The sequence below is a fragment of the Selaginella moellendorffii genome, unplaced genomic scaffold, assembly GCF_000143415.4.
Source record: "Selaginella moellendorffii unplaced genomic scaffold, v1.0 SELMOscaffold_24, whole genome shotgun sequence".
NCBI classification, from domain to species: domain Eukaryota; kingdom Viridiplantae; phylum Streptophyta; class Lycopodiopsida; order Selaginellales; family Selaginellaceae; genus Selaginella; species Selaginella moellendorffii.
This window is the reverse complement of record NW_003314285.1, coordinates 790884-810758: the sequence shown is the minus strand read 5'-3', so window position 1 is coordinate 810758 and position 19875 is coordinate 790884. Positions and strand designations below refer to the sequence as shown.

Genomic DNA, 19875 nt, shown 5'->3' with positions numbered 1-19875 from the left:
GCCTGGATTTTGAAACGCTCCGACTGAAGTGTGGAAGAAACGAACGAAACAATATCAGAAACGAATCACTTAGAAGAATGCAGTGCAAGAATGTTAAAGAACAAATGGAATGTCACCAACAGTGGAAGATCCCTGGATAGTCGTTTGGATAATCTATGTACTAAACCCTAAAGGCTGACATAGTAAACGAGAACAAATAAACAAATAAACAAATAAACAAAGATCAAAACCGTCGATTCGTCGCAAAAATCGCAACCGTCAGAGTCACTTCATCGCAGCCGTACAAAATTACATGCGGAAAAAGAAGAGCGAGCGAGCAAAGTGATTTTCTCCTCACATATTGCAGCACTGAGCTTTTCCTCGCGAGAGCTTTTGCCACATACAAACCATCTGGCGGGGCGACATGTAGTGTGCCGTGTAGTAGTCCTCCACACACCCCCATTGACAAAACTTGGAGTGGTGGATGTAGTAGACTGGATTCGAGAGCGCGAATTGCGACACCCACAGTCCCATGCTCACGTCCTCCATCTTGAAAATCTGTCACAAAAGGATCCCACATTAGATCTCCAGATCTCTCCAAAAACTCTAAAGCTCGAAAGCTAGAAAAACTCTCTAAAACTTACGCGAAGAGTACGCTTCTCATGGTGCTCCACTATGAAATTCGCAATGTCGGCTGATACCACGTATCCGGGACCGTCGGCGTATAACGGGTACTCGTCCTCGGGCCATTCCTGCATTGTCCCATTATTCTCATTGTCTTGATCTAGATAGATATGAATCAAAGCCAACGTACCTTGTAAGTAACAGCCCATTTTCCCATTCTCTGCGGTCTGTGGTACCGGTTGATGTTCCCCATGTAAAGTCCGGTCTTGTAAGGAGTCATTTCCAGCTCGTGGAGAATGGACTCGACGTGAGAGAACGTATCGTCGTCGCACTTCATGGTGTACTTAGCTGAGAAGTTGCGAACCTGTGGAAGCGCTTTGTAAAAGAAATGCATAGCGTGTTGCTTACCCCGAATTCACAGATTGCTATAGTTTTCAGAACGACAAGTTCATACCGGTCCATGGAGGGGATGATGATCATGTCTCTGTAGAAATCAGCTTCTTGCTTGACTTGTAAGTTCATGTAGTTATCTGCACACTATAGTTGGAACTCGTCAGTAAGCTGCTCGGAGTCGAAATAAGCTTCTCTTACCAGTGCAACAAAAAATCTGGCAACTACTCGGCCGGAAAGGATAGATGGTGAACGCATCCAAGTCTTTCTAGCGGCCATCCGCTCTCCAAAATGAGAACTCGTCGAGGAAATTCCTATGAACAGCTCGGGACTTGGATTGACCGGAACTGGTGCTTTCCACTTTGGAATGAGTTCCAAAGTTTCTGTCAAAGGAATACTGGAGTTTGATAAACGAAGAGACGTCGCCATGACCAAGTGCACGTCGAGATGTCCACCGACAAACACTCCAGTTGCATCCTCCAAACTGAAATCCTGTCGCCAAGCATTAGTAGCGAAGTTCCAACAACGAACACGGACATACAAACCTCTCTATACGGGAAAGATGCAATGTGCCTTCCGTCGACAATAAGATGGTAGCCCTCAAATCCGGCTCTGATAGTAAGAACAAAGAACCGGTCCTCGGCAAATGGGAAATGCCACAACAAGTCGTCCGACTTTTCAGCGTTTTGAAACAGTGACTTCCACCACGACAGCGATTCGCTGCTCTTTTTAATTTCAGTGCCTTCTTGAAGCCACTCTTCGCACTGATAAAGTCCGTCAACTGTAAGACGTTTAAGAAACAATAAGAAAAGAAACAGAAAAAACGAGGCAAGGTCTGAGAATCATACCTGTTTCATCTTCTTGAGACTGCAATCCATGACATCTCTGCGAGACACCCCATTTTCCATGGAAGCAGCTGTTAATCTCAATGACAGGTTTGTCGCTCCAGTCACCTGATAGTCTCGGATTGAGATGAAAGACGCGGGGAGGATCTTCAGCCCTGCCGGGTTTAAGAGCTTGCAGCTCCACCACGAACTGTCTCACCATCACGGACTTCTCCACTCTCCCCTTGACATACTCCATACGTCCGCCATGAGGCTTGCCAACCACAGTGACCGATGATCCCATCTCGAGTCCACAAGGCAGCACCATCGCCATCCCAGCATTTTCCAGCTCCTGCCTAGTCATTGTTCGCTCCAGTGGACACTCCTGTTTACCACGCGGCCTCTCAGCAACTTTACGCGAACCATTCTTGCTCATCGCCACAACGTTTTTCCAGGACTCGGACCCGGCAGCCAGAGCTTCATTAGCGGCACGCTGGAGCTCCGAGACATCGCCCATCCACTGCTTGAGTGCCTGCCTGGGCTGCTTGATGATAAAGCTCGTCCCTTTGTTGGTCTTCCGGAGCAGTGGATTCAAGCCCGAGTACCACTTGTAAACATCATCCTGGACGAGTGACATTTCCTTGGAAGCTTGCCTCTCCGGCTTAGAAACTCTGATCTGTCCCGGCCCTTCATGGTGGTGGCGGCTCACTTCATACTGCTCGTGCGCGTTCTTATAGCTTTCGTCGATGCTGGAAAACCCGTCGAAGATGAGAAGGCTGGGCTTGAGGAACTGCGGCACCAGGATGGTCATGTAGATAAGACACGACGCCATAGCCAGGAAGAACGCGTAAGCCAGTAACTTCCATCTCCAGTGGACCTTTCTCTTGCTCGTCACCGCCGACATGGAAATTCCCTGTCTTAAATCGCCTGCTACACGCCTCGCGAGCTCCGACGCCACCAGACGCATCCCCTGTCGTGTCTCATGATCCCAGCTAAGCTACATTTCCCACTCACTTCTTTCATGCCGCCAGGAGCAGTGCTGCGATGAGCGATACAGCCCGATCCGCGAAAATCGAGTCCATGATGCCGCCGCCAGGCGGGAGAACTGCAGCTCCTCCGGAAATCTCACACTGCATTGGCGAAGCCCTCGGTTAGGATGTGGAATCGAGAAAAAGATCGCCGGCATTCCCAAATCGAGAGCGAAGAACAGACCTGGTGGCCGCGCTGGGCGGCGATCGTGCTCGATCGACGAGAAAATCGCGCGGCCTTTTAGCCAGGCTAGGAAGGAGAGGAGCGCCGGTGCCGACCTGGAAATCTCTCTTTTAAACAAACATAAAAGACCTAAAGGCAGAAAGAACTCTGTCCATTAAATTAAACTTAAAATTATGCAAAATTAATTACTTTAAACACAGGGCTAGTTTAAAGTAACCATCCAAGGTTAGAGCTAAGCTGCTCTTTCAAGCGTTCTTGGGCCGCTTCCTTCGAAGGATCGGTTTGCCACTCCACTCCATCGTCATCCTCTTGATCGTCTTCATCGCCGTTCTTCGCCATCACCACTGGAGCGTTCTTCTTGCTCGGCCCCTTTGCCACCTTGGTAGCTTTCTTAGCGGCGCCACCACCGCCACAGTAGAACTTCCTCACCACCTCGTCGTTCTTGAGGAGATCAACCTCGGACGAGTGACCACACGCAGCGCACTTGAGCCGGATCATCTTGTCCACCTTTAACTCCGTCTCTGGATTCTTGCACTCGTAGCACAGCACATACTTAGCAATGAATTTGTCGAGGAGTTTTGCCAGCTTCTCTGTGTCGTGGGAGCCATTGACGATGGCGGTGTTGGTGTCGTCGCTGTAGCTCGAAAGCACCCCGAGCTCGCAGCCAAAGAACCTCGTCACCAGCGCCGGCGAGCGTCCCAGAGCTTTGCACACCTCGGCTATGTTGTCGACTTTGGTTTTCATGGAATTGCCCCGGCCCTGGAGTTTGATCACTAGCTTGTACCTGTCGGACGCATCGTTGTCTTGGAGCTCCATCAGAGCTTTTCCTTTTCCTCCCAATTTGGTTGATCCCTAAAAACCATTTGCGTAAGTAAAGAAACAAAAAGGAAGAAACACCTTTACCGCAAAGGTTGAAGGCGGTAGCCGGCTACGGAGTTGAGGATCCAAGTGTGTTCCAGAGCGACGGCTCCTGTAGCTTCGGCTATCGAGGTTGCCGCTTTCCGTTGCGTTTTGCTGTCTTGTGGATAGATAACCAGCGTTGTCTTGGGAGATGGAGAGACAGGCTGACGATGTAGCACGGTTCCACCACCGGCTCGGACCAGGGTCTCCAGGTCCGTTTTCAGTGACCCCTCAAACTCGGTGAAGTAGAAGTCTAGCAAGGTAAACAGCTTCGGGGCCTGAACAAAAGAACGAGATGTTTGTTAAGCCAAGAAAAAAGTGTGGAAGTGCTCCAGACCTCTGAGTTTGCAAGAAGTCTTCCTTGCTTGGGTCCCTCCTCAAGTCTGCCTTGTACATCAACTCGAGCTTCGTATGGTGCCTCGTCTACGAAATGGCCAGTTGATAGGCAGGCGGTTAACCCTGTACAAGCAATCGAGCTCATCAGCGGTGTGAGAAGTTCAATGTGGTTTACGTACACTCAGGCTGCAATATCCATTTTCCTTCCAGAATCCCCCTCAAGAGCTTTAGTGTCCTCCGAGCACCGCCAGTCGCGTCGGGACCAGCAAGCACATGGGTCACATTATGGTTCCACGATGATTCGACGAGTGATCCTGTTGCTGATGCGAACTTTGCCAGTTGCTCCTGAGAAAAGATATGCAGGTGGCGTATAAAACCTTAAAAATGATATTTACCTTGTCACGAGTATCCAAGCTTGAACCGCAGAAGACATATTTTCTAGGACAATTTTGCGCTTCTGCTTTTTTGGCTTTCCCACCTCTGCAAGATGATCCATTGGAGCTTGAGAGTAATAAGAGCTTTACTACCTTGGTCTCGACGTTTTTTGTTTTGTTTCTGAGGAGCTTTTCCTTCGTTTCCCAGAAAAAGAACCGGTCGCGTGGACTGGACAAAGCACGAGAAACCGTGTCTGCAAACGGAAACCATTCATTAGTGTCCAAGAAATTCATAAATCATATACCGTGTCGAACTTGAAGTTGGAATCAGCTTTCGCACAGTGATAGTGGAAAGATTTACGACAGCTGTTCCAATAGCAACCCAATGCTGCACCTTTTCTCTTGCAGCTCTTACACTTAAGCTTCCGGGCCCGGAAAATTTCTGACTCCAAATTTTGCAGTTTGTTTTCATTTTCATCGCCAATAAAGTAGACTTTAGGTGCCCTGAAGATAACATAGAATCTAACAAGTAAAAAGAAGAAAAGAAAAGCATACCATTCAGCACAAAGCTTGTGTACAACGTTTTTGGCACCGCTATTTCTTGGAAAAAGAAGACCGTTCTTGTAAGCCATCAGGTCTCCACAAACCTGCATCCGGACAATCAGTTTTAAAAAACTCAAAACGGCAAATTACTTACAGAACAATCGCCTGCACGCTGGCAGAATGCACAAAAAACCTCTCCAGATTTCCGGGGAGAAACTTCGCGTTCTTGTACAGTACCATTACCAACTTGACGCACAGGACTTTTACTTATCCTGTTGTTTCTCTTCTTTGCAGGAGACCGAACTGGCTTAACATCGCCTTCTTTTGGTGGACCTTCTGATACAGGTGCATGCGGCTTCTCCGTCCAAGGAATCTTGTCAAAAGGAACTTCAACCTTGACAGGATCCACGCGAGCTCTTCTAATCACGCTTTTTCCCGAGTCTGTGTCACCTTTTAAAAACTGCTTAATAGGAAGATAAGGATCAAGTTCTTGTGAATCCTCAACGATCAAGTTCATCTACATTACACGTGAGTAAGGCCGAAAACAAGAGCGTCGAACTAACGTAGTTTACCATATCGTCGTGAGCATTGCATTCAAGTTCGGGAGAGCATGCACGCTGAGTCCAAAGAAATGGATCAGAATCCGCTCCATGACCTTTTGATACGTCTTCCTGCACGATCCGTGTTTCTTAAGCAGGAAATAAAAGCATCTCTTACCATGTCTTGTTCACTTGACTGATGCTCTGAGCTTTTGAGGTCGCTGAACGAAGGGCGATTTGCAGCAATATCCGGCGATGGATGTGTCTGCGTTATCTGTGGATCATCTTGCGAGGAGAGCCAGAAGAAAGGAGCAAGAGGAGTACTTTGTCGAGGAAGTTCCTGTTGCGCAGTATTATGTTCAGCAGTCTTTTGCAGTTTCGACGAAGAGGCAGCTTCGCATCGTCCAAATTCCCAAGTCTTCTCCTTTGCAAGCTCAGCTTCAAAGTTCTCAAAGTCATTAAGACTCACTGGATTCAAGGCTTCTTCTTCTTTTTCTTCAACTTGTGCTTTACGTTTCCTCTTGCGAGATTTCTCTTTATCTTTGGCATTCCCAGAACTGACCATCTGAGGTGCCTGAACTCTTTTCTTAGAAGGAATTCTCTTAGTAGCTTTTCCGCGTTCAGGGGAATTGTCACCTCCTTTCGTTTGCTTGTGAAATCCTGCACGTAGGAAAGCTCTATTAGAAATCTTCTTTCATGTCTGCTCCTTACCATGAGTATTTGGATCCTGACTAGCAAACGGTGTGATTCCAACCGCAGCTTCTATATCCCGATAAATACCCACAACGTTATCCATCTTTGGCGAAGGCCTCACCTCTAGCAAAGGATCAAAAACTTAGAACTGCTAGACAAAAGAGCACGGCCCAATGGCTCACCTCGTCTCGTGGCAGGGACTTTACACACAGGACAGAATGGCATGCCCTTCAAGGATGTAAGAATGCACGGCCTGAGAGCACCAATGTGTTAATGACCTCTACACAAAAAGAAACGATATACTTACTTGCAAAAGCAATGGGTGCAAGAAAGCACCGCGGCTTGCTGGAATAGACTCAAGCTACAAGCGAAGATCAAGTGATCAACAAGATCCGATAGAAGAGAAGAAAGAAATGTACCAGATTGGACACTTGAGCTCCCTGCCGAAGCGCTCCAGATGAGGCGCCATTGCCGCCATCGCCGATCAATCCCCTGGAACCCCAAAACCCTATTAATGCTGGGCGCCAAAGCTTCGAAATAAAACGCGGGAGAATGGGCTGCTCTTCGTTTGCCCTTGGATGCCCGCCACGTGTACGCCTTTAAAGCTTCCAGGGTTTACAATGACTTAGGGCTTTTGGGAGGACGAAAAAAAATGCTGCAGGCGCTCAGTGCGCTCGCGGCGATCGAATGCGTTGTGCTGCTACTCCTTGTGAGCAGATTCTCACCTCTCAGTCGCGCCGCTGGATCGTGCGTTGGAATCTTCGTGATCGGGAAGGGGCGAGCTCTGTCTCGTTTGATCATCGGGTATCTCTCTATTGCATTTGCTACTGCTGTGTTTAGAATGCGCACAGCGTCTTTGGTGGATCTCCACTATCAACGCGCTTTGGCGGCTCTAACTGGTAAGATCGAGAGTCAAAAAAAAAAAAAATTTCCTCTGCAAGAGTTTCTAATTTGTATGTATTGTAGGATCGAGTTTGTTCGTGGCGATAGTGATTCGCCAGATCCACAGGATCGTGTGCCAGGATGAGCCACTGAGAGAAACCTTGCGTTTGCTCAAGCTCCAGCTCGAGATCTCGGAGAATGAGAAGTTCCAGCTTAAACAAAAACAGGTGGAGTTTGATCACCTGGAACACCTTGTCAGTGACTTGCGCGCAAGAATGGAGAGGATGAATCTCGATTCCGCTGCAAAGGACGGGACGATCAACGACTTGAGAGCCAAGCTCGAGAACATGAAGATCGATGCTGAGGGCAGGACGAAGGAGCTCCGAGCGGCAGAAGCCAGCGTCCAGGCTCTCAAGAAACAGGGCGAAGGCTTCCTCTTGGAATACGATCGGCTGCTCGAGGACAATGGTCACCTCCGGAACCAGCTAGCTTACTTCGACAGGAAATACTCGGGGTCAGACACCAAGAAGAAGTCGTGATCCAGCAGCGAAACTTTAGATGATCTCTTTGACACTCGAGAGCATTTGAGAAATGGATTGACAAGATCGTTTATCCGATTCAACAAGAACGATCAAATGGTTTTAGCTGCAAGCTCGGCAACTAGCAAATACGCTCCAGGCTTGATCGTCTCAAGTTCTAGAGCGTTCCTGGCAGCTCGAGCGCCACTTTCGTTGGCCTTGTGGATCCTCGAAGCGGCAAGCAAGGTCGCCCAAGTCACCGAGTCCGCCTCACACGGCATCTCGCCCAGGATCTTTTCAGCGTCTCGGACTTGTCCAAGCCGCCCCAGCAGATCCAGCATCGATGCAAAATGGTGTTGCGATGGCTGCAGCCCGTGGTCGCCCTGCATCGAAACGAAAAAGTCCCGCGCCTGGAACAAGCTCCCGCTGCAGCTGCACGCGGTAAGAACGTTGATGAACGAGTACTCGTCGGGATCTTGCCCGTTTATCAGCATGTCGTGAAACCAATGGATGGTTGACGGAGAGCTCGCAAACGCCTCAATGACAACGTTGTACGAGACGATGTTTCGTTCGGGCAATGCATCAAACATGTTCTTCGCCTGAAGTATTTGCCCCGATCGGGCATTTGCTTCGACCATGCACGTCCATGCAACTACGTTCTTTTCTGGCATTGCATCAAACGTTGCTTTGGTGTTTCTTAGATCCAGGTTTTGAGCGTATCCTTGAACAAGCACTGTCCAGGCGCTAAGGTTTTTCTCTTGTGAGCCATCGAACAAGCGCTTGGCATCGACGAGATACCCGTTTAAGGCATACATGGATATCATTGTGCTCAAAGTTACCCCGTTCCACTCGGGCATTTGATCAAACAGGCTCTTGGCGTTTTCAATATGCCCGAACTGGGCATACTTTTGGAGCATCACCGTGCAAGAGAAGACAGACCATTCGGGCATGCTATCAAAGATGGCTTTTGCTTCTGCGAGATCTTCTGCAGCTCCCAGCAAGATTGTCCACGACACTTCCGATCGCTCCATCATCGAATCGAAAAGAATTCTAGCTTCTTCAGCGTGCCCGTTCTCCGCAAACGCGCCAGCCATTGTGTTCCAAGACACCACATTCCACTCGGGCATCTCGTGAAACACATCTCTAGCGCTTTGGATTTCCCCAGAAAAGGCAAATGCTTGGATCATACTTGTCCAAGAAACAACATCCCATCCAGGACAACTATCAAACACAAGCTTGGCCTTGCCACCCTCAACACTTTGTGCGTACATCGAAATGATCTCGTTCCAAGAAACAATACTCCTTTCAGGCATTCGATCAAACATACTTTGCGCTTTAGAAAGATGCCCAGTTACGGCATATGTATGAATCAGCGAGTTCCAAGTCACTGTGTTCGGTTCCGGCATTTGATCAAAGAGCTGCTTTGCCTCTTCGACAAGCCCAAGCTGTCCACACGATGAGATCATGGTCGTCCACGATACAACATTGCGCTCGGGCATCTGGGCGAACAAGGCTCTGGCATCGTCCAGATTCCCGTTTTGTGCCAGTGCCGCGAGCATGATCGTGTAGGAGAAAACGTTGGGATTTTTCATACATCTGAACACGCTCAGTGCCCGACCAATTTCCCCACACTTGGCATACATTTGCAGCACAAGATTCGCGAGGTAACTGCTGTCCCTGTGCTCGCTGCTGGAGATAGTCTCGTGCACTGCAATGCATTTTGATAAATCTCCCAGTTTCGAGGAGCTTCGAGCTAGGCAAGCCAGATCCAGCAAAGAGAGGGTCATTTGATCGATACCTTGTTTCAAAGCTACGCAACAATATCCATTGTTTCATGTTGACTTTGGAGCATTCCCTCAAAATTCCACCCACTTGGAACAAATATAAAGTCCTACCGTACCATCAATCCAAGGTCTGAGACAATGGTAGAATTATATGATTATGATTTCCCCTCCACACGCCACACAGCACGTTTTGCATGGATTAGGGCTTTAGTAGAATGTAGCAAGGAAATATAGGTCAACTGGAGCGCCAAGGATTGGATCGCGCGAGTCTCGCCTAGGGTAGAGCTAGATCGTGAAGAATGCGAGCCGGCAGGCCTCTAGAGCTTCGCTGATCGGCCAAATCATGGTTTTGAGGTGAGCAAGGCTGCAATCTCTCGCGCTTAGATCTGTTTTCCAGGAATGGAGCCGATGATTTGGAGAACGCTGCTCTGAATGGAGCCAATCCCGTCAATGGAGTTCCAAATAGTCCTCGCGGAGGTATAAGACGAGCGCATTCGGCAAGGTGAGTTAAAGCTCTTTTTTTCCTCTTGTTCTTGAAATTCTTTTTGTGTGTGTTTCTTTTTAGGATTGTTCCCGGAAGTCGTCTATCCAGTGCTCTGGAAGATCTGGATGTCGAAGGTGATGAGAAGAATTCTCGAAAATCTCGGCACCAGGCTGTTGTGTCTGGACTGGCGTACTGTGCGTCCTCTTGCAGTATGATTTTGCTAAACAAGTACCTTCTTTCTGGATATAACTTTAATGCAGGGATTTCTTTGATGTTTTATCAGGTCTCGTTTTTTTTCTTTCTTCCGTTTCTTCTGCGCTGAAACTAACGTCCTGGTTTCTTCTTGTGCAGAACCTCATCAGTGTCATCGCAGTCGTGATACTGAGCTTCCTGGGGGCCATAACGATCGAGCCAATCACCTGGAAGCTTGTTCGAGTCTGGTTTCCAGTGAACGTTATATTTGTCGGCATGCTTGTCAGCAGCATTTACAGGTACCGCAAAAAATATTTTCGTTTCTTTTCTCCGTTGTTTATCCAAATCCTTTCTGTTGACAGCCTGAAAAACATGAACGTGGCGATGGTAACAATTCTAAAAAACATGACGAATATCGTGACCGCGCTGGGAGAAATGTATCTCTTCGGCAAGCATCACAATCGGAAAGTCTGGGGCTCTCTATTACTTATGGTACTTGCTTTTTAGACTGCACTCTTCACCAAAAACGCTGAGATCCTAACTTGTAGTAATGAAGGTTCTCTCTGCTGTGGCTGGAGGTTTCACCGATCTTTCTTTCCACGGAGTTGGATACGCTTGGCAGATATTGAATTGCTTTCTCACAGCTGCTTATTCAGTGAGTGATACGTTGGTTTCTCACCACATAATCTCTCTCGTTCACGTGTTTTTACAGCTGACACTTCGGAAGGTAATGGACACAGCGAAACAAGCAACGAAATCTGGCAACCTCGGCGAGTTTTCGATGGTTCTGCTCAACAATTCTCTTTCCCTGCCTCTTGGTCTCGTGCTCATTCTCCTTTTTAACGAGATTGAGTACTTGTCGACGTTGTGAGTGCTTGTTTTCGTGGTCCAACTTTTTTGCTAACGATGCCTTTTCTTTTGTTTGCAGGCCAATTTTGAGTCTTCCGACATTTTGGCTAGTTATCACGTTGAGTGGCTTGTTCGGCTTGGCAATCAGCTTCACATCTATGTGGTTTTTGTACCAAACAAGTCCTACCACCTACAGGTAAATTTCGTTTGTTTTGCGACTGATAAGAGGACCAACTATTCTTACAGTCTTGTGGGCTCACTGAACAAAATACCGCTCTCCGTTGCTGGCATCGCCTTGTTTAGAGTGCCGACAAGCTTGCCGAACTTGCTGAGCATCATTTTTGGTAGGCAATGGTTTTCTCTTGATGATATGGTTCGAGATGCTTTCTATTGTTGTGCAGGACTGTTTGCAGGAGTTGTATTTGCAAAAGCAAAAATGTCTAGCAAATAGCTAGTGTTATTTGTACATTCTTCAAATTCTTATAGTTCTAAAATGTGCATACCTGGTTGTATGCAAAGGGCGGCCTGGATTTTTATTCTTGGCCTAGATTTTTATCTGAAAAACTTTAGTTGTTAGTCATTAGAAAACTTGGATAAATGTTTAAATATTTTGACAGTTAAAAAAGGTAATTGATGTTCATCTTATATAAAATTTATTGAAATATAAATTTATTAAAATACATATATGAAGTCCAATTGTATAATTACAATTTTGTATATTATTATTAATGTAGTGGGGTTTTGGTAGTCATTTCAATCCAAACCACCACTTTTATATATAAGTTAGATAATTAAATATACACAATTTTGTATTCCATTTTTATATTTCATACACTCACATTAGTGGAGGTGAATAGTAACTTTAATTGTCCTTGAGGAATACTTTGATTTATGATTTTAATTTTTTATTATTTAAATTTTATAAGTTTTGAGTTTCTTCTCTTTTGCTTTATTTCTTTTTGTTTTATCTTATCAGTAAAGTAGCAACTTTTCCTTTTTTTAATTTTGGAGTAGCAATTGGTGTAGTTGCTTAATATTATACAATTACAGCAAAAACAATCAAACTCAATTGATGGCACTATTCAGAACATATAGTATAGCTCCTTCCATATACACTAATTTTAGTTTGATGCTCTTCAACTAATATAATGTTATAAGACATCACCTCTCCTTTTGTTGTTGCATATATGTTTTATGGGAGATGATCCTTTTCTAATAAAAATTAACATTGTTATTGTTTGTGTTTAAGGACAAAGAGTATGCGGTTGTAATTGTGATATTTATTATTGGGCATATGACAAAGTTAACCACATATATCAGTGTTGCCAACATTTTCTATATTGGCATTCTTTATTTTTTGGGTGGAGGCCTTGATGTCAAAAATGTCATATTAATATTGTTGTACTGAAATGGCTTAATATAGGTGTTTTTTTGGGAAACAAATACATAAGTAGTGAAGAGTCCTTGCTCAAATAAGTCAGTGACCCTTTCATCTTTATTTTAGGATTACCATCAAAGAGTTCACTTAATATAAGTTTATACAATATTTACTTTCCAAGTTCATTCTTTGCATATTGATTAATACAAACTCCAATTTATCTTTTATTACTATATATTGTTATTTATAGTTGTATTATACGGCAGAGGCAATTTTCATTTTCTATGACAACAATTGTACACATACATGTGTGCAAGCTGAGCTAGGCCTAACTATACATATAAGTAATCTCAAGTTTAAGCTTTAATTATTGCATAATAGTGCAAAGTCAAACTTTTGATTTTATCAGTGGTATAAACTAATTGCAGCACAATCATGATAAATATGACTTTAAGGTTTTGCCCTATTATTTCTCTTTTTTTTTATTTCTTTTATTTTATATTCCACTTCATCCCTCAATTTTTCATCACTTTTATTTCCCCATTACTTTTTACTATATTTTTGTCTTGCTCCTCTTTTCTTTCTTCATATCCCTTTGATAGTCTTTGTGTTGTAACGATTGATCGGCTCAAGAAAGAGTACGTTGATTTCCTCAAATTTGATATATCTTTTAAGCCAAAATTGTAACATGTCATCCTATTTTAATTAAGGATGCTCATTTAATCAAAGTTTCAGTTTAGCATTAGTCACCAAAGAAAATCAAGATTTAACATGTCAAAGAAATATTAAAAAAGGGTGTTATCTAGAAGTCACTAAGTCCTTAGGTATATAAACTTCATCTTATAATGAAGCTTAATGGAAGTATTTAATTCTACATCAATTATCGCTCATTAAACAAAGTGATCAACTATGTATCCTCTTCCTTATACTACTGATTTTTTAAATTGTTTAGGGAGAAGTTGTTAGTTCAAAGTTATATCTACTTTTAGTTACTAAAAAGTGCTAATAGTTAAGGAAGATGTTCTCAAAATTGTTTTTCGTACACCATTTGGTTTATATAATTTTTTGGTAATGCTATTTTAGTTTAAACAATGGTTTAGTGACTTTTTAGTAAATGATAGATGAGGTTTTTTATGATATGCCAAAGGTAACTATTAACTTTATCAATGATGTCTTGATCCACTCAAAAGGGATATAGAAGGAGCACATCCATGATATTCACAAAGTGTTGGATAAATTACAAAAAGTTAATTTAAAGATGAAGCAGTCGAAATGTGTGTTTGGGTCCAAAGTCATCCATGATATTTACAAAGTGTTGGAGGTTTAGTTAAAGATGAGGCTGAAAAGAGAGTTGTCGAGGATGAAGGATCAAACACGTAAATCATCTTCTTTCCATCTTGAATATTATATATCTCAAATAGATTTGCAAGTTAATATTGATAAACATATGGTTGTGTTAAAGCTCTTTACTCCAAAGTGTGTGAATGATATATAGTGCTTTTTAAGTAAAGTGTAATATTTTAATTATTTTTTGATCATATTTTTTATTTTATTACACTATTATGAGCATTGTTAAAGTCATCAACATCATTTTTCATTTAATTTGAGGATAACAAATGGGCATTTACAGATCTAAAAGAGTTATTGATGACTCCTCCAATTTTGGCATATTTTAACTACACTTGTTTTGTATGTGAATAGTTATGATATTGATCTTGGGGTGTATTAATGCAAAAAAGCATAAGTATATCTATATAAACAAAAAAAAAATGACACAAGAGATTTTGCTTATAAGTAAAATGTACCTTTTTTCCAATTGATTAAGAGTTTGGGGTATTTAGGATTAAATATCCTTGAGTTTAAATAGTACTGTGTTATATGATCTCTCAGGAAGTCTAAATTCAAGAGTTTATACTAGTCAATGTCATAACATTACGTACATCAGCTATATATTACAATTAGTAGAGATGAATTACTCTCCAACAAAGAAATAGTGTTTAGCAATAATATTTATATAGTTTTCAAGAAGCTTTATGCATATTTGTATGGTTTACAAACGTTATTAGAAGGTGATCATACTATGGTTACTTCATTATTAAAGAAGAAAAACTTAATTTGTCATACTACTCAAAACTTAAGATTTATAATTTTGAAGTTGTTTATTGATTAGAAATTATTATAGCTGATTATAAAGCCCTTTCTTAAGCTCTTTTTTCTTTTTCACTTTCTTCCCATATTCTTAACAAGTTTGGTATTTTAGCATTTGTGGATTTTCTAGACGAGGATCCATATTGTCAATGAATGTTTAATATCCATAAAGTGTAAACAAAATTTATCTTCTTTTGACAAAGTTTGTAAAACTTAAAAGGTTTATCCATGGATCTAAAGTCTGCATGGACAGCTGTGCCACCCACTCCTTCATGAATAGCTTATTTGCCACATAAGTACCTGACTTCCGTATGTCTGAGTGGGTTTTATGATGGGTTTAAAAATTCTACATCACTTACTAATGATTTATTGTTTTACATTCTTAATATTGCCTAAGGGTAACTTTTACTTTATGGAAATTAATTCTAATAATCATTTATGATTAGTGGTGCTTTTAGTCTTTATTTCACTCCATACCTACTATGACTCTTCTATTATATGCAAGCATGTGGGACATTGTCGTATTACTAAGAAGCTTTATATTGTAGAAATACAATGTGATATTATTCTGTATATAACAATATATAACAATAATATGCCTAACTTGATCCACTTTTATATATATAACTTTACACAAAATAAAAGACTTTGGAAGCGAACACTAAATTGCATAACTAACTTAGGTAGCCTCTAACAAATATAATGCAATTGTTAAAAATTATCAATATAGTTGTCAACATGTTCCAATATACATTTGAAAAAATTCAAGAAAAGGCTTCAATCTACATAAGTAGCTATGCTCAAACTATTATACTACTATTGTCCTTTGAAAATATGTAAGAAACTCAAACAGAAGCTAAGCATCATCCTAAAAATGATAAATGCCAATCACTATAAAGTGATCAAACTAATAATACATATTATCTTCAAAATTTCTATAGAAGGAATTCAACAAATGAGAGGATTGGAGGAACTACATTGTATATTGTGAATACCACTATTAATTGATTTCAATTGATCATTTGCACTAATTACTACTCCAAAATCAAAGGAAAAGGACAAATGAGGAATAGCTATGAAGAAAAAGCAAAAGAAAAAAAAATAAAAAGCTACAAGAATAAAAATAATCTAGATAATACAAAAATTAGATTCAAACAAGAAACACTCCTCAAAAACAATCAAGGCTTCCCATCACCTCAACTAATGTCAATGTATAGAATATAAAAATATTCATATTCAAATTTTAGTTTATATATAGTAACAAATGGTTTGGATTGAAACTAATTTCATGATTATAAATATCCTGCTAATAAAATCATAGTAACCTCAGAAGTGTAAGTGTTTTATTGTATATTTTTTCTGTGGTTTCATTCATGGGGTTTCCAGTGCATGCTGTTGGACATATGTTAGACATAGTCAGTTGTTTGAAAATTTGAGGACTTACCTTTCACAGTAGATTGAGAATTTTATTTCACTGTGAATTAGAGCATGTTGGAACTAAGCTGAACATGCACACAGTTCATGGCACTGGTGTAGGAGGTCCAAGGTTCAATCCCCGGCCTGTCTAGATCCATCTTCCAACATGGTATCGGAGCTATACACGCATGATGCTTAAAAGAACATCACTCTGAGCATCTCCACCAAAGAAACTTACCTCCCAAGGTGATGAATTGCCATTCCTCATAGACGCACTTCCTTTCCTTTCCTGCTCGTGAGATGCGCAGAAGAAACTCATTGTACACATGCTCCATGAAGTCATGCAGTTACCATGCGTTGGATTGTCACAACTTACCAGTTTCAGCGCCAGCGATCAGATCTCCTGCTTAATATCCTTATTCTATACCGACTTTGATTCCTGCCGTAGGAGTTGTAGAGATTTTGGAGAGCTTGTGCTTATTACCTGTATCGATGGAGTGGCGAGCGATCGACCGACGATGGGGAGATTTGCAAGAAACGAATGAGAAACTCTCCGAAATATCTGTAGAGGAGCTCGCGATCTGTCGAGATATCAAGCAATCTACATCGTCGACAGGAAATCTCTTGCTCACAGCTGCGCGCAAAATGTAGTGAAGTATGGCACAGAGAAGATCTACAAGAATCGAGCAGAATGGAGGGCCTTCTGGCGGAATATTCTGGGCAGCTGGATTGCTCCTCGCTGCCATCCAGGACACAACATTCCGAACATTCATTCCTTTTAGATCACGGATAGAAAAGAAAGAAATTCTTGTGGACTATATGACATGAATTTTTTTTGTTTTTGATAACATTGCAGAGGTAAGAGGCAAAATGCTGCCGATATTCTGCTTGAAGCTGCAGAGGAAAACTGTCTTTAGTGAACAAGAGAAGCCCTTTGTCATGATTGAGGGAGGTGATGTCGAGCTTTACAGTCTCATGGATCCCCCACTGGTGCTTGCTACATGATTTTGCTGAGAAACTATCTGGATTCTTTTGGTGGAGGAAGCCTCTTAGTGAGAGGCAGTGGATCTTCATAGCCCGTTGCATCAGTAACTTCCGATATCCTAGTAAAATTCGAAGGGATTGCTACAAGGGTAGAAGGCACTCCAAACGCCAAGACATCTTTCATCTCACTTAGTAGCTACCTTGCTACAAAGTTTGATTCTAACAGCTCACAAGTTATAAAATCTTAAAGGCTGCCACCAACCTGCGATTTGTCAACATTCAAAAAGATTAATAATCTGAAATTCTTTGCTCCTCTTGTGCCATTTGGAAGTGCCATTGACACATTGTTTGACAGGGCTGGTCGGTAGTTACTCACAAGATGCCAATTCACACAGCACCACACGAAAAAGAAAGCCACAGAGAGGCTATATGATCAACAATCAAAAGAAGAAATCCACCTATTTATTTTCTCACAAAGTTTTCATGAGGTGTCCAGGACGTGAGGCGGGTTCGTAAGCAAGATCGAGGTTTTTTTCATTTTGATTTGAGTGCTGATGCCGAGAGCTTTGCAACGGGATTGAGAGTTTGAGGCCTCAAGCATTGTTCAGAATCGATTCCAGCCCCCATTCTTGATGAGTTTTCCAGTCTAAAGACAAGTAAACCACTCCACTTCTTTTCTTCTTTTTCTCTGTCTCCTCTGTCTCCTTTGTCTCTAGCATAGCTTCGCCTATCCTAAATAAATTCAGGATGGCATTCAAAAGAAAATGCTACAAGGGATGAAGAATCAATCAAGCTTGTACTCTAGCCAGTCTTTCAGTCAAGACATCTACTATCTCACTAAACACAAGTGTTACATAGGAGAAACATTAAATTACTGCTGCATTAGGAAAAATTTACTGGCACTTACTGAGATCACTCCAATGCCCGAGCGCTATTGCTGTGTCGAGGCCAAGAAGTCCTGCCCGTTCAAGTGAATGGCGAGGCTGAGATCAGGGAGATGGTCGAGGGCCGAGAAGGCAGTCAGTTTTTCTGGAACTTAAATAACACTGTCTACATTGAAACAAGGCGCTATTTGGAGTGAGCTGAGGACCACTATTCTCGTTGATTAACCCACTTCTTATGGCAGTGAGCAAGTCCCCGGAGACACATTTGCACGAAACCGCGATAGATGAGCCTACGTTCACTAAACCCTGTTTCTCCTTTTATTTAATTTTAGAACTCAAAACAATTCCAGTTTATTATAGAACACAATACATTTCCCAAAGACATAAAATCAAATCGTGATAAATGGATGATTGCCGCATTTGGATCCCAATGGCAAGATGAGGGTGGCTTCTGGATGTAGAAACCAGGTTCCTTGGAATGGTTCACCATTCAGCAGCGGATTGTCAAGTCCATGGTAGCGTCCTGTGACGTATGACCAGCGAAGATTTCCAGATGCCACACAAGGGTACCATGTTGCATACTCCACCAGATCTTTGTCCCCAGTTTCCTCGCCCAGCTTAATCAGCTTCTGTTGGAGTTGCAAGATCTCGGCTTCGGCCTCCTGGATCATTTCGCATACCTTGTCCACAGTCTCTTGAAAGCTTGTATTATCCGGGCTGTGGCAAAAGATGACACAGAGATAGTTGTGGAAGCACTTGATTTTCAGCTCGTGTCGGAAGGAAAGGAGATCATTGACAAGAACGACGTGATCAATCACTGCCTTGACAAAGGCTACGAAGTCTGGGGATTCCACCACACTCTTATGCAACTTGAGATCCATGCAAAACTCACACATAATGCCTCCGTCTGCTTCCATAAAGCTTGTCTCTCTCCGGAGCAGCCGGTACTTCTCGAGGCTTGGAATAGATTTGGCAATTCGCAAAGAGGCCTCCTCCACCACAGAATCCAGATAGTTTCTCAAGCAATTCATGTAGCGAGCAAACAGTGGGGGATCCATGAGACTCCGAAAGCTCGACATCACTTCCTCAAACATGGCGTGGCTAGGATGCTTCTCCTTCTCTTTTTCGCTTAAGACATAGCTTCCCTCAGCAACTTCAAGAAGAATATCAATAGCTTTTTTTCCCTCTTGCTCACTAAAATTCTCGGCAATGTCATCTAAAACAAACATAGTCCATGTATGCTTTGATGAAAGCTCCGCTTTGCTGCTCTCCCCTCTTGGAATAATCATTGGGCTATACAAGCTATGTCTTCCCTGAAGAGCTTTCTTTCTCTCATATGGATCAGTGATACTCAACATTCTAAGAGCCCATGCATCAGTATCTTTGGATATCCTAGTAAAATCAGGATGGCATTCAAAGGGAATGCTACAAGGGATGAATGGCAAATCGAACTTGCAAACTCTTGACAATTTTTCAGCCAAAACATCTTCCATCTCTCAGCTACAAAAGTGATGAATGAACCTTCTTTGAAGTTCTTTATATATTGGAAAAAAAAAACATTATCACCTTAAAAAGGAATAAGAAAAATCAATTGGTTGGCTAGAGGTACACCACATGTTCATATTGATTAGCTAGGGGAACACTGTGTCGATAAAGTAGACCTTGTCCTTGAGATACTGACCCCCACAGCACCTCCATTGCGTAGTTGACAAGATGCAAGGTAGAATGACACATCTAAAATGGAATTGTCTGCCCGTTCGTGATGCCCATTCATGACATATAACCAATTTGGTCCCATTGGTCCATTGGGCTCCACATGTTGAGATTGAATCGTACATATGTCCAACTCAATTGGTTAGATACGGACAGTTTAGGTTCTTTCACAATATAATATAAATATGTAATAGGTGCATAGTTCCTTTTGATCTTAACAATGAACTCT

At 42.5% G+C, this 19875-nt stretch overlaps 7 protein-coding genes across 8 annotated transcripts; 2 read left to right on the top strand and 5 right to left on the bottom strand.

Annotated features, from left to right (window-relative positions):
* Positions 1-215: 215 nt before the first annotated feature.
* On the bottom strand, positions 216-3130 carry LOC9657417 (hydroxyproline O-galactosyltransferase GALT6). 2 transcript variants are annotated; one of them, XM_024679238.1, is made up of 8 exons: positions 3030-3130; positions 1842-2947; positions 1539-1774; positions 1195-1485; positions 1012-1140; positions 794-967; positions 624-731; positions 216-537 (listed from the first exon to the last, which is right to left on the bottom strand). In XM_024679238.1, exons 2-8 carry the CDS (start codon positions 2782-2784, stop codon positions 334-336), a joined length of 2085 nt encoding a protein of 694 aa, XP_024535006.1. In that variant the 5' UTR covers positions 2785-2947; positions 3030-3130; the 3' UTR covers positions 216-333. The 2 variants fall into 2 exon arrangements, with proteins under 2 accessions (XP_024535006.1, XP_002974244.1); XM_002974198.2 differs by having other exon boundaries at positions 1842-3130.
* LOC112347755 (probable eukaryotic translation initiation factor 5-1) lies at positions 2815-3845 on the bottom strand. Its single transcript, XM_024679107.1, has 3 exons — positions 3537-3845; positions 3247-3449; positions 2815-3124 (listed from the first exon to the last, which is right to left on the bottom strand). The coding sequence occupies exons 1-3, from the start codon at positions 3843-3845 to the stop codon at positions 2815-2817; spliced, it is 822 nt and encodes a 273-aa protein (XP_024534875.1).
* Positions 3781-6909, bottom strand: LOC9658355 (protein BREAST CANCER SUSCEPTIBILITY 1 homolog). The gene is made up of 15 exons (XM_024679236.1): positions 6834-6909; positions 6722-6775; positions 6597-6667; positions 6433-6537; positions 5900-6381; positions 5755-5853; positions 5337-5699; positions 5195-5286; positions 4945-5143; positions 4793-4893; positions 4661-4745; positions 4445-4610; positions 4267-4388; positions 3933-4207; positions 3781-3881 (listed from the first exon to the last, which is right to left on the bottom strand). Exons 1-15 carry the CDS (start codon positions 6890-6892, stop codon positions 3845-3847), a joined length of 2310 nt encoding a protein of 769 aa, XP_024535004.1. The 5' UTR covers positions 6893-6909; the 3' UTR covers positions 3781-3844.
* A 24-nt stretch (positions 6910-6933) lies between these two features.
* On the top strand, positions 6934-7940 carry LOC9657416 (B-cell receptor-associated protein 31). The gene is made up of 2 exons (XM_002974366.2): positions 6934-7313; positions 7381-7940. Exons 1-2 carry the CDS (start codon positions 7067-7069, stop codon positions 7833-7835), a joined length of 702 nt encoding a protein of 233 aa, XP_002974412.1. The 5' UTR covers positions 6934-7066; the 3' UTR covers positions 7836-7940.
* On the bottom strand, positions 7928-9601 carry LOC112347754 (pentatricopeptide repeat-containing protein At4g02750-like). Its single transcript, XM_024679106.1, has one exon. It carries the CDS (start codon positions 9599-9601, stop codon positions 7928-7930), a length of 1674 nt encoding a protein of 557 aa, XP_024534874.1.
* A 187-nt stretch (positions 9602-9788) lies between these two features.
* LOC9657415 (GDP-mannose transporter GONST1) lies at positions 9789-11676 on the top strand. The gene is made up of 10 exons (XM_002974365.2): positions 9789-9952; positions 9996-10100; positions 10164-10365; positions 10434-10573; positions 10637-10766; positions 10831-10929; positions 10987-11141; positions 11203-11319; positions 11370-11467; positions 11525-11676. The coding sequence occupies exons 1-10, from the start codon at positions 9942-9944 to the stop codon at positions 11572-11574; spliced, it is 1107 nt and encodes a 368-aa protein (XP_002974411.1). The 5' UTR covers positions 9789-9941; the 3' UTR covers positions 11575-11676.
* A 6552-nt stretch (positions 11677-18228) lies between these two features.
* Positions 18229-19426, bottom strand: LOC9658073 ((E)-2-epi-beta-caryophyllene synthase). Its single transcript, XM_024679286.1, has one exon. The coding sequence runs from the start codon at positions 19424-19426 to the stop codon at positions 18323-18325; it is 1104 nt and encodes a 367-aa protein (XP_024535054.1). The 3' UTR covers positions 18229-18322.
* Positions 19427-19875: the final 449 nt, after the last annotated feature.

Coding starts and splice junctions, on each gene's coding strand:
- LOC9657417 (XM_002974198.2), bottom strand. CDS start 2,784: ATGCGTCTGGTGGCGTCGGAGCTCGCGAGGCGTGTAGCAGGCGATTTA. Junction 1,775..1,841: donor GTCTCAAGAAGATGAAACAG/GTATGATTCTCA, acceptor AACGTCTTACAG/TTGACGGACTTTATCAGTGC. Junction 732..793: donor AATGGGCTGTTACTTACAAG/GTACGTTGGCTT, acceptor GGGACAATGCAG/GAATGGCCCGAGGACGAGTA.
- LOC112347755 (XM_024679107.1), bottom strand. CDS start 3,845: ATGGAGCTCCAAGACAACGATGCGTCCGACAGGTACAAGCTAGTGATC. Junction 3,450..3,536: donor ATCCAGAGACGGAGTTAAAG/GTGGACAAGATG, acceptor GTGGTGAGGAAG/TTCTACTGTGGCGGTGGTGG. Junction 3,125..3,246: donor CTTAGCTCTAACCTTGGATG/GTTACTTTAAAC, acceptor AGAGATTTCCAG/GTCGGCACCGGCGCTCCTCT.
- LOC9658355 (XM_024679236.1), bottom strand. CDS start 6,892: ATGGCGGCAATGGCGCCTCATCTGGAGCGCTTCGGCAGGGAGCTCAAG. Junction 4,611..4,660: donor GCTTGGATACTCGTGACAAG/GTAAATATCATT, acceptor ATCTTTTCTCAG/GAGCAACTGGCAAAGTTCGC. Junction 4,208..4,266: donor GACTTCTTGCAAACTCAGAG/GTCTGGAGCACT, acceptor TCTTTTGTTCAG/GCCCCGAAGCTGTTTACCTT.
- LOC9657416 (XM_002974366.2), top strand. CDS start 7,067: ATGCTGCAGGCGCTCAGTGCGCTCGCGGCGATCGAATGCGTTGTGCTG. Junction 7,314..7,380: donor CGCTTTGGCGGCTCTAACTG/GTAAGATCGAGA, acceptor TATGTATTGTAG/GATCGAGTTTGTTCGTGGCG.
- LOC112347754 (XM_024679106.1), bottom strand. CDS start 9,601: ATGACCCTCTCTTTGCTGGATCTGGCTTGCCTAGCTCGAAGCTCCTCG.
- LOC9657415 (XM_002974365.2), top strand. Junction 10,930..10,986: donor TTCTCACAGCTGCTTATTCA/GTGAGTGATACG, acceptor GTGTTTTTACAG/CTGACACTTCGGAAGGTAAT. Junction 11,468..11,524: donor CTTGCTGAGCATCATTTTTG/GTAGGCAATGGT, acceptor ATTGTTGTGCAG/GACTGTTTGCAGGAGTTGTA.
- LOC9658073 (XM_024679286.1), bottom strand. CDS start 19,426: ATGGAAGATGTTTTGGCTGAAAAATTGTCAAGAGTTTGCAAGTTCGAT.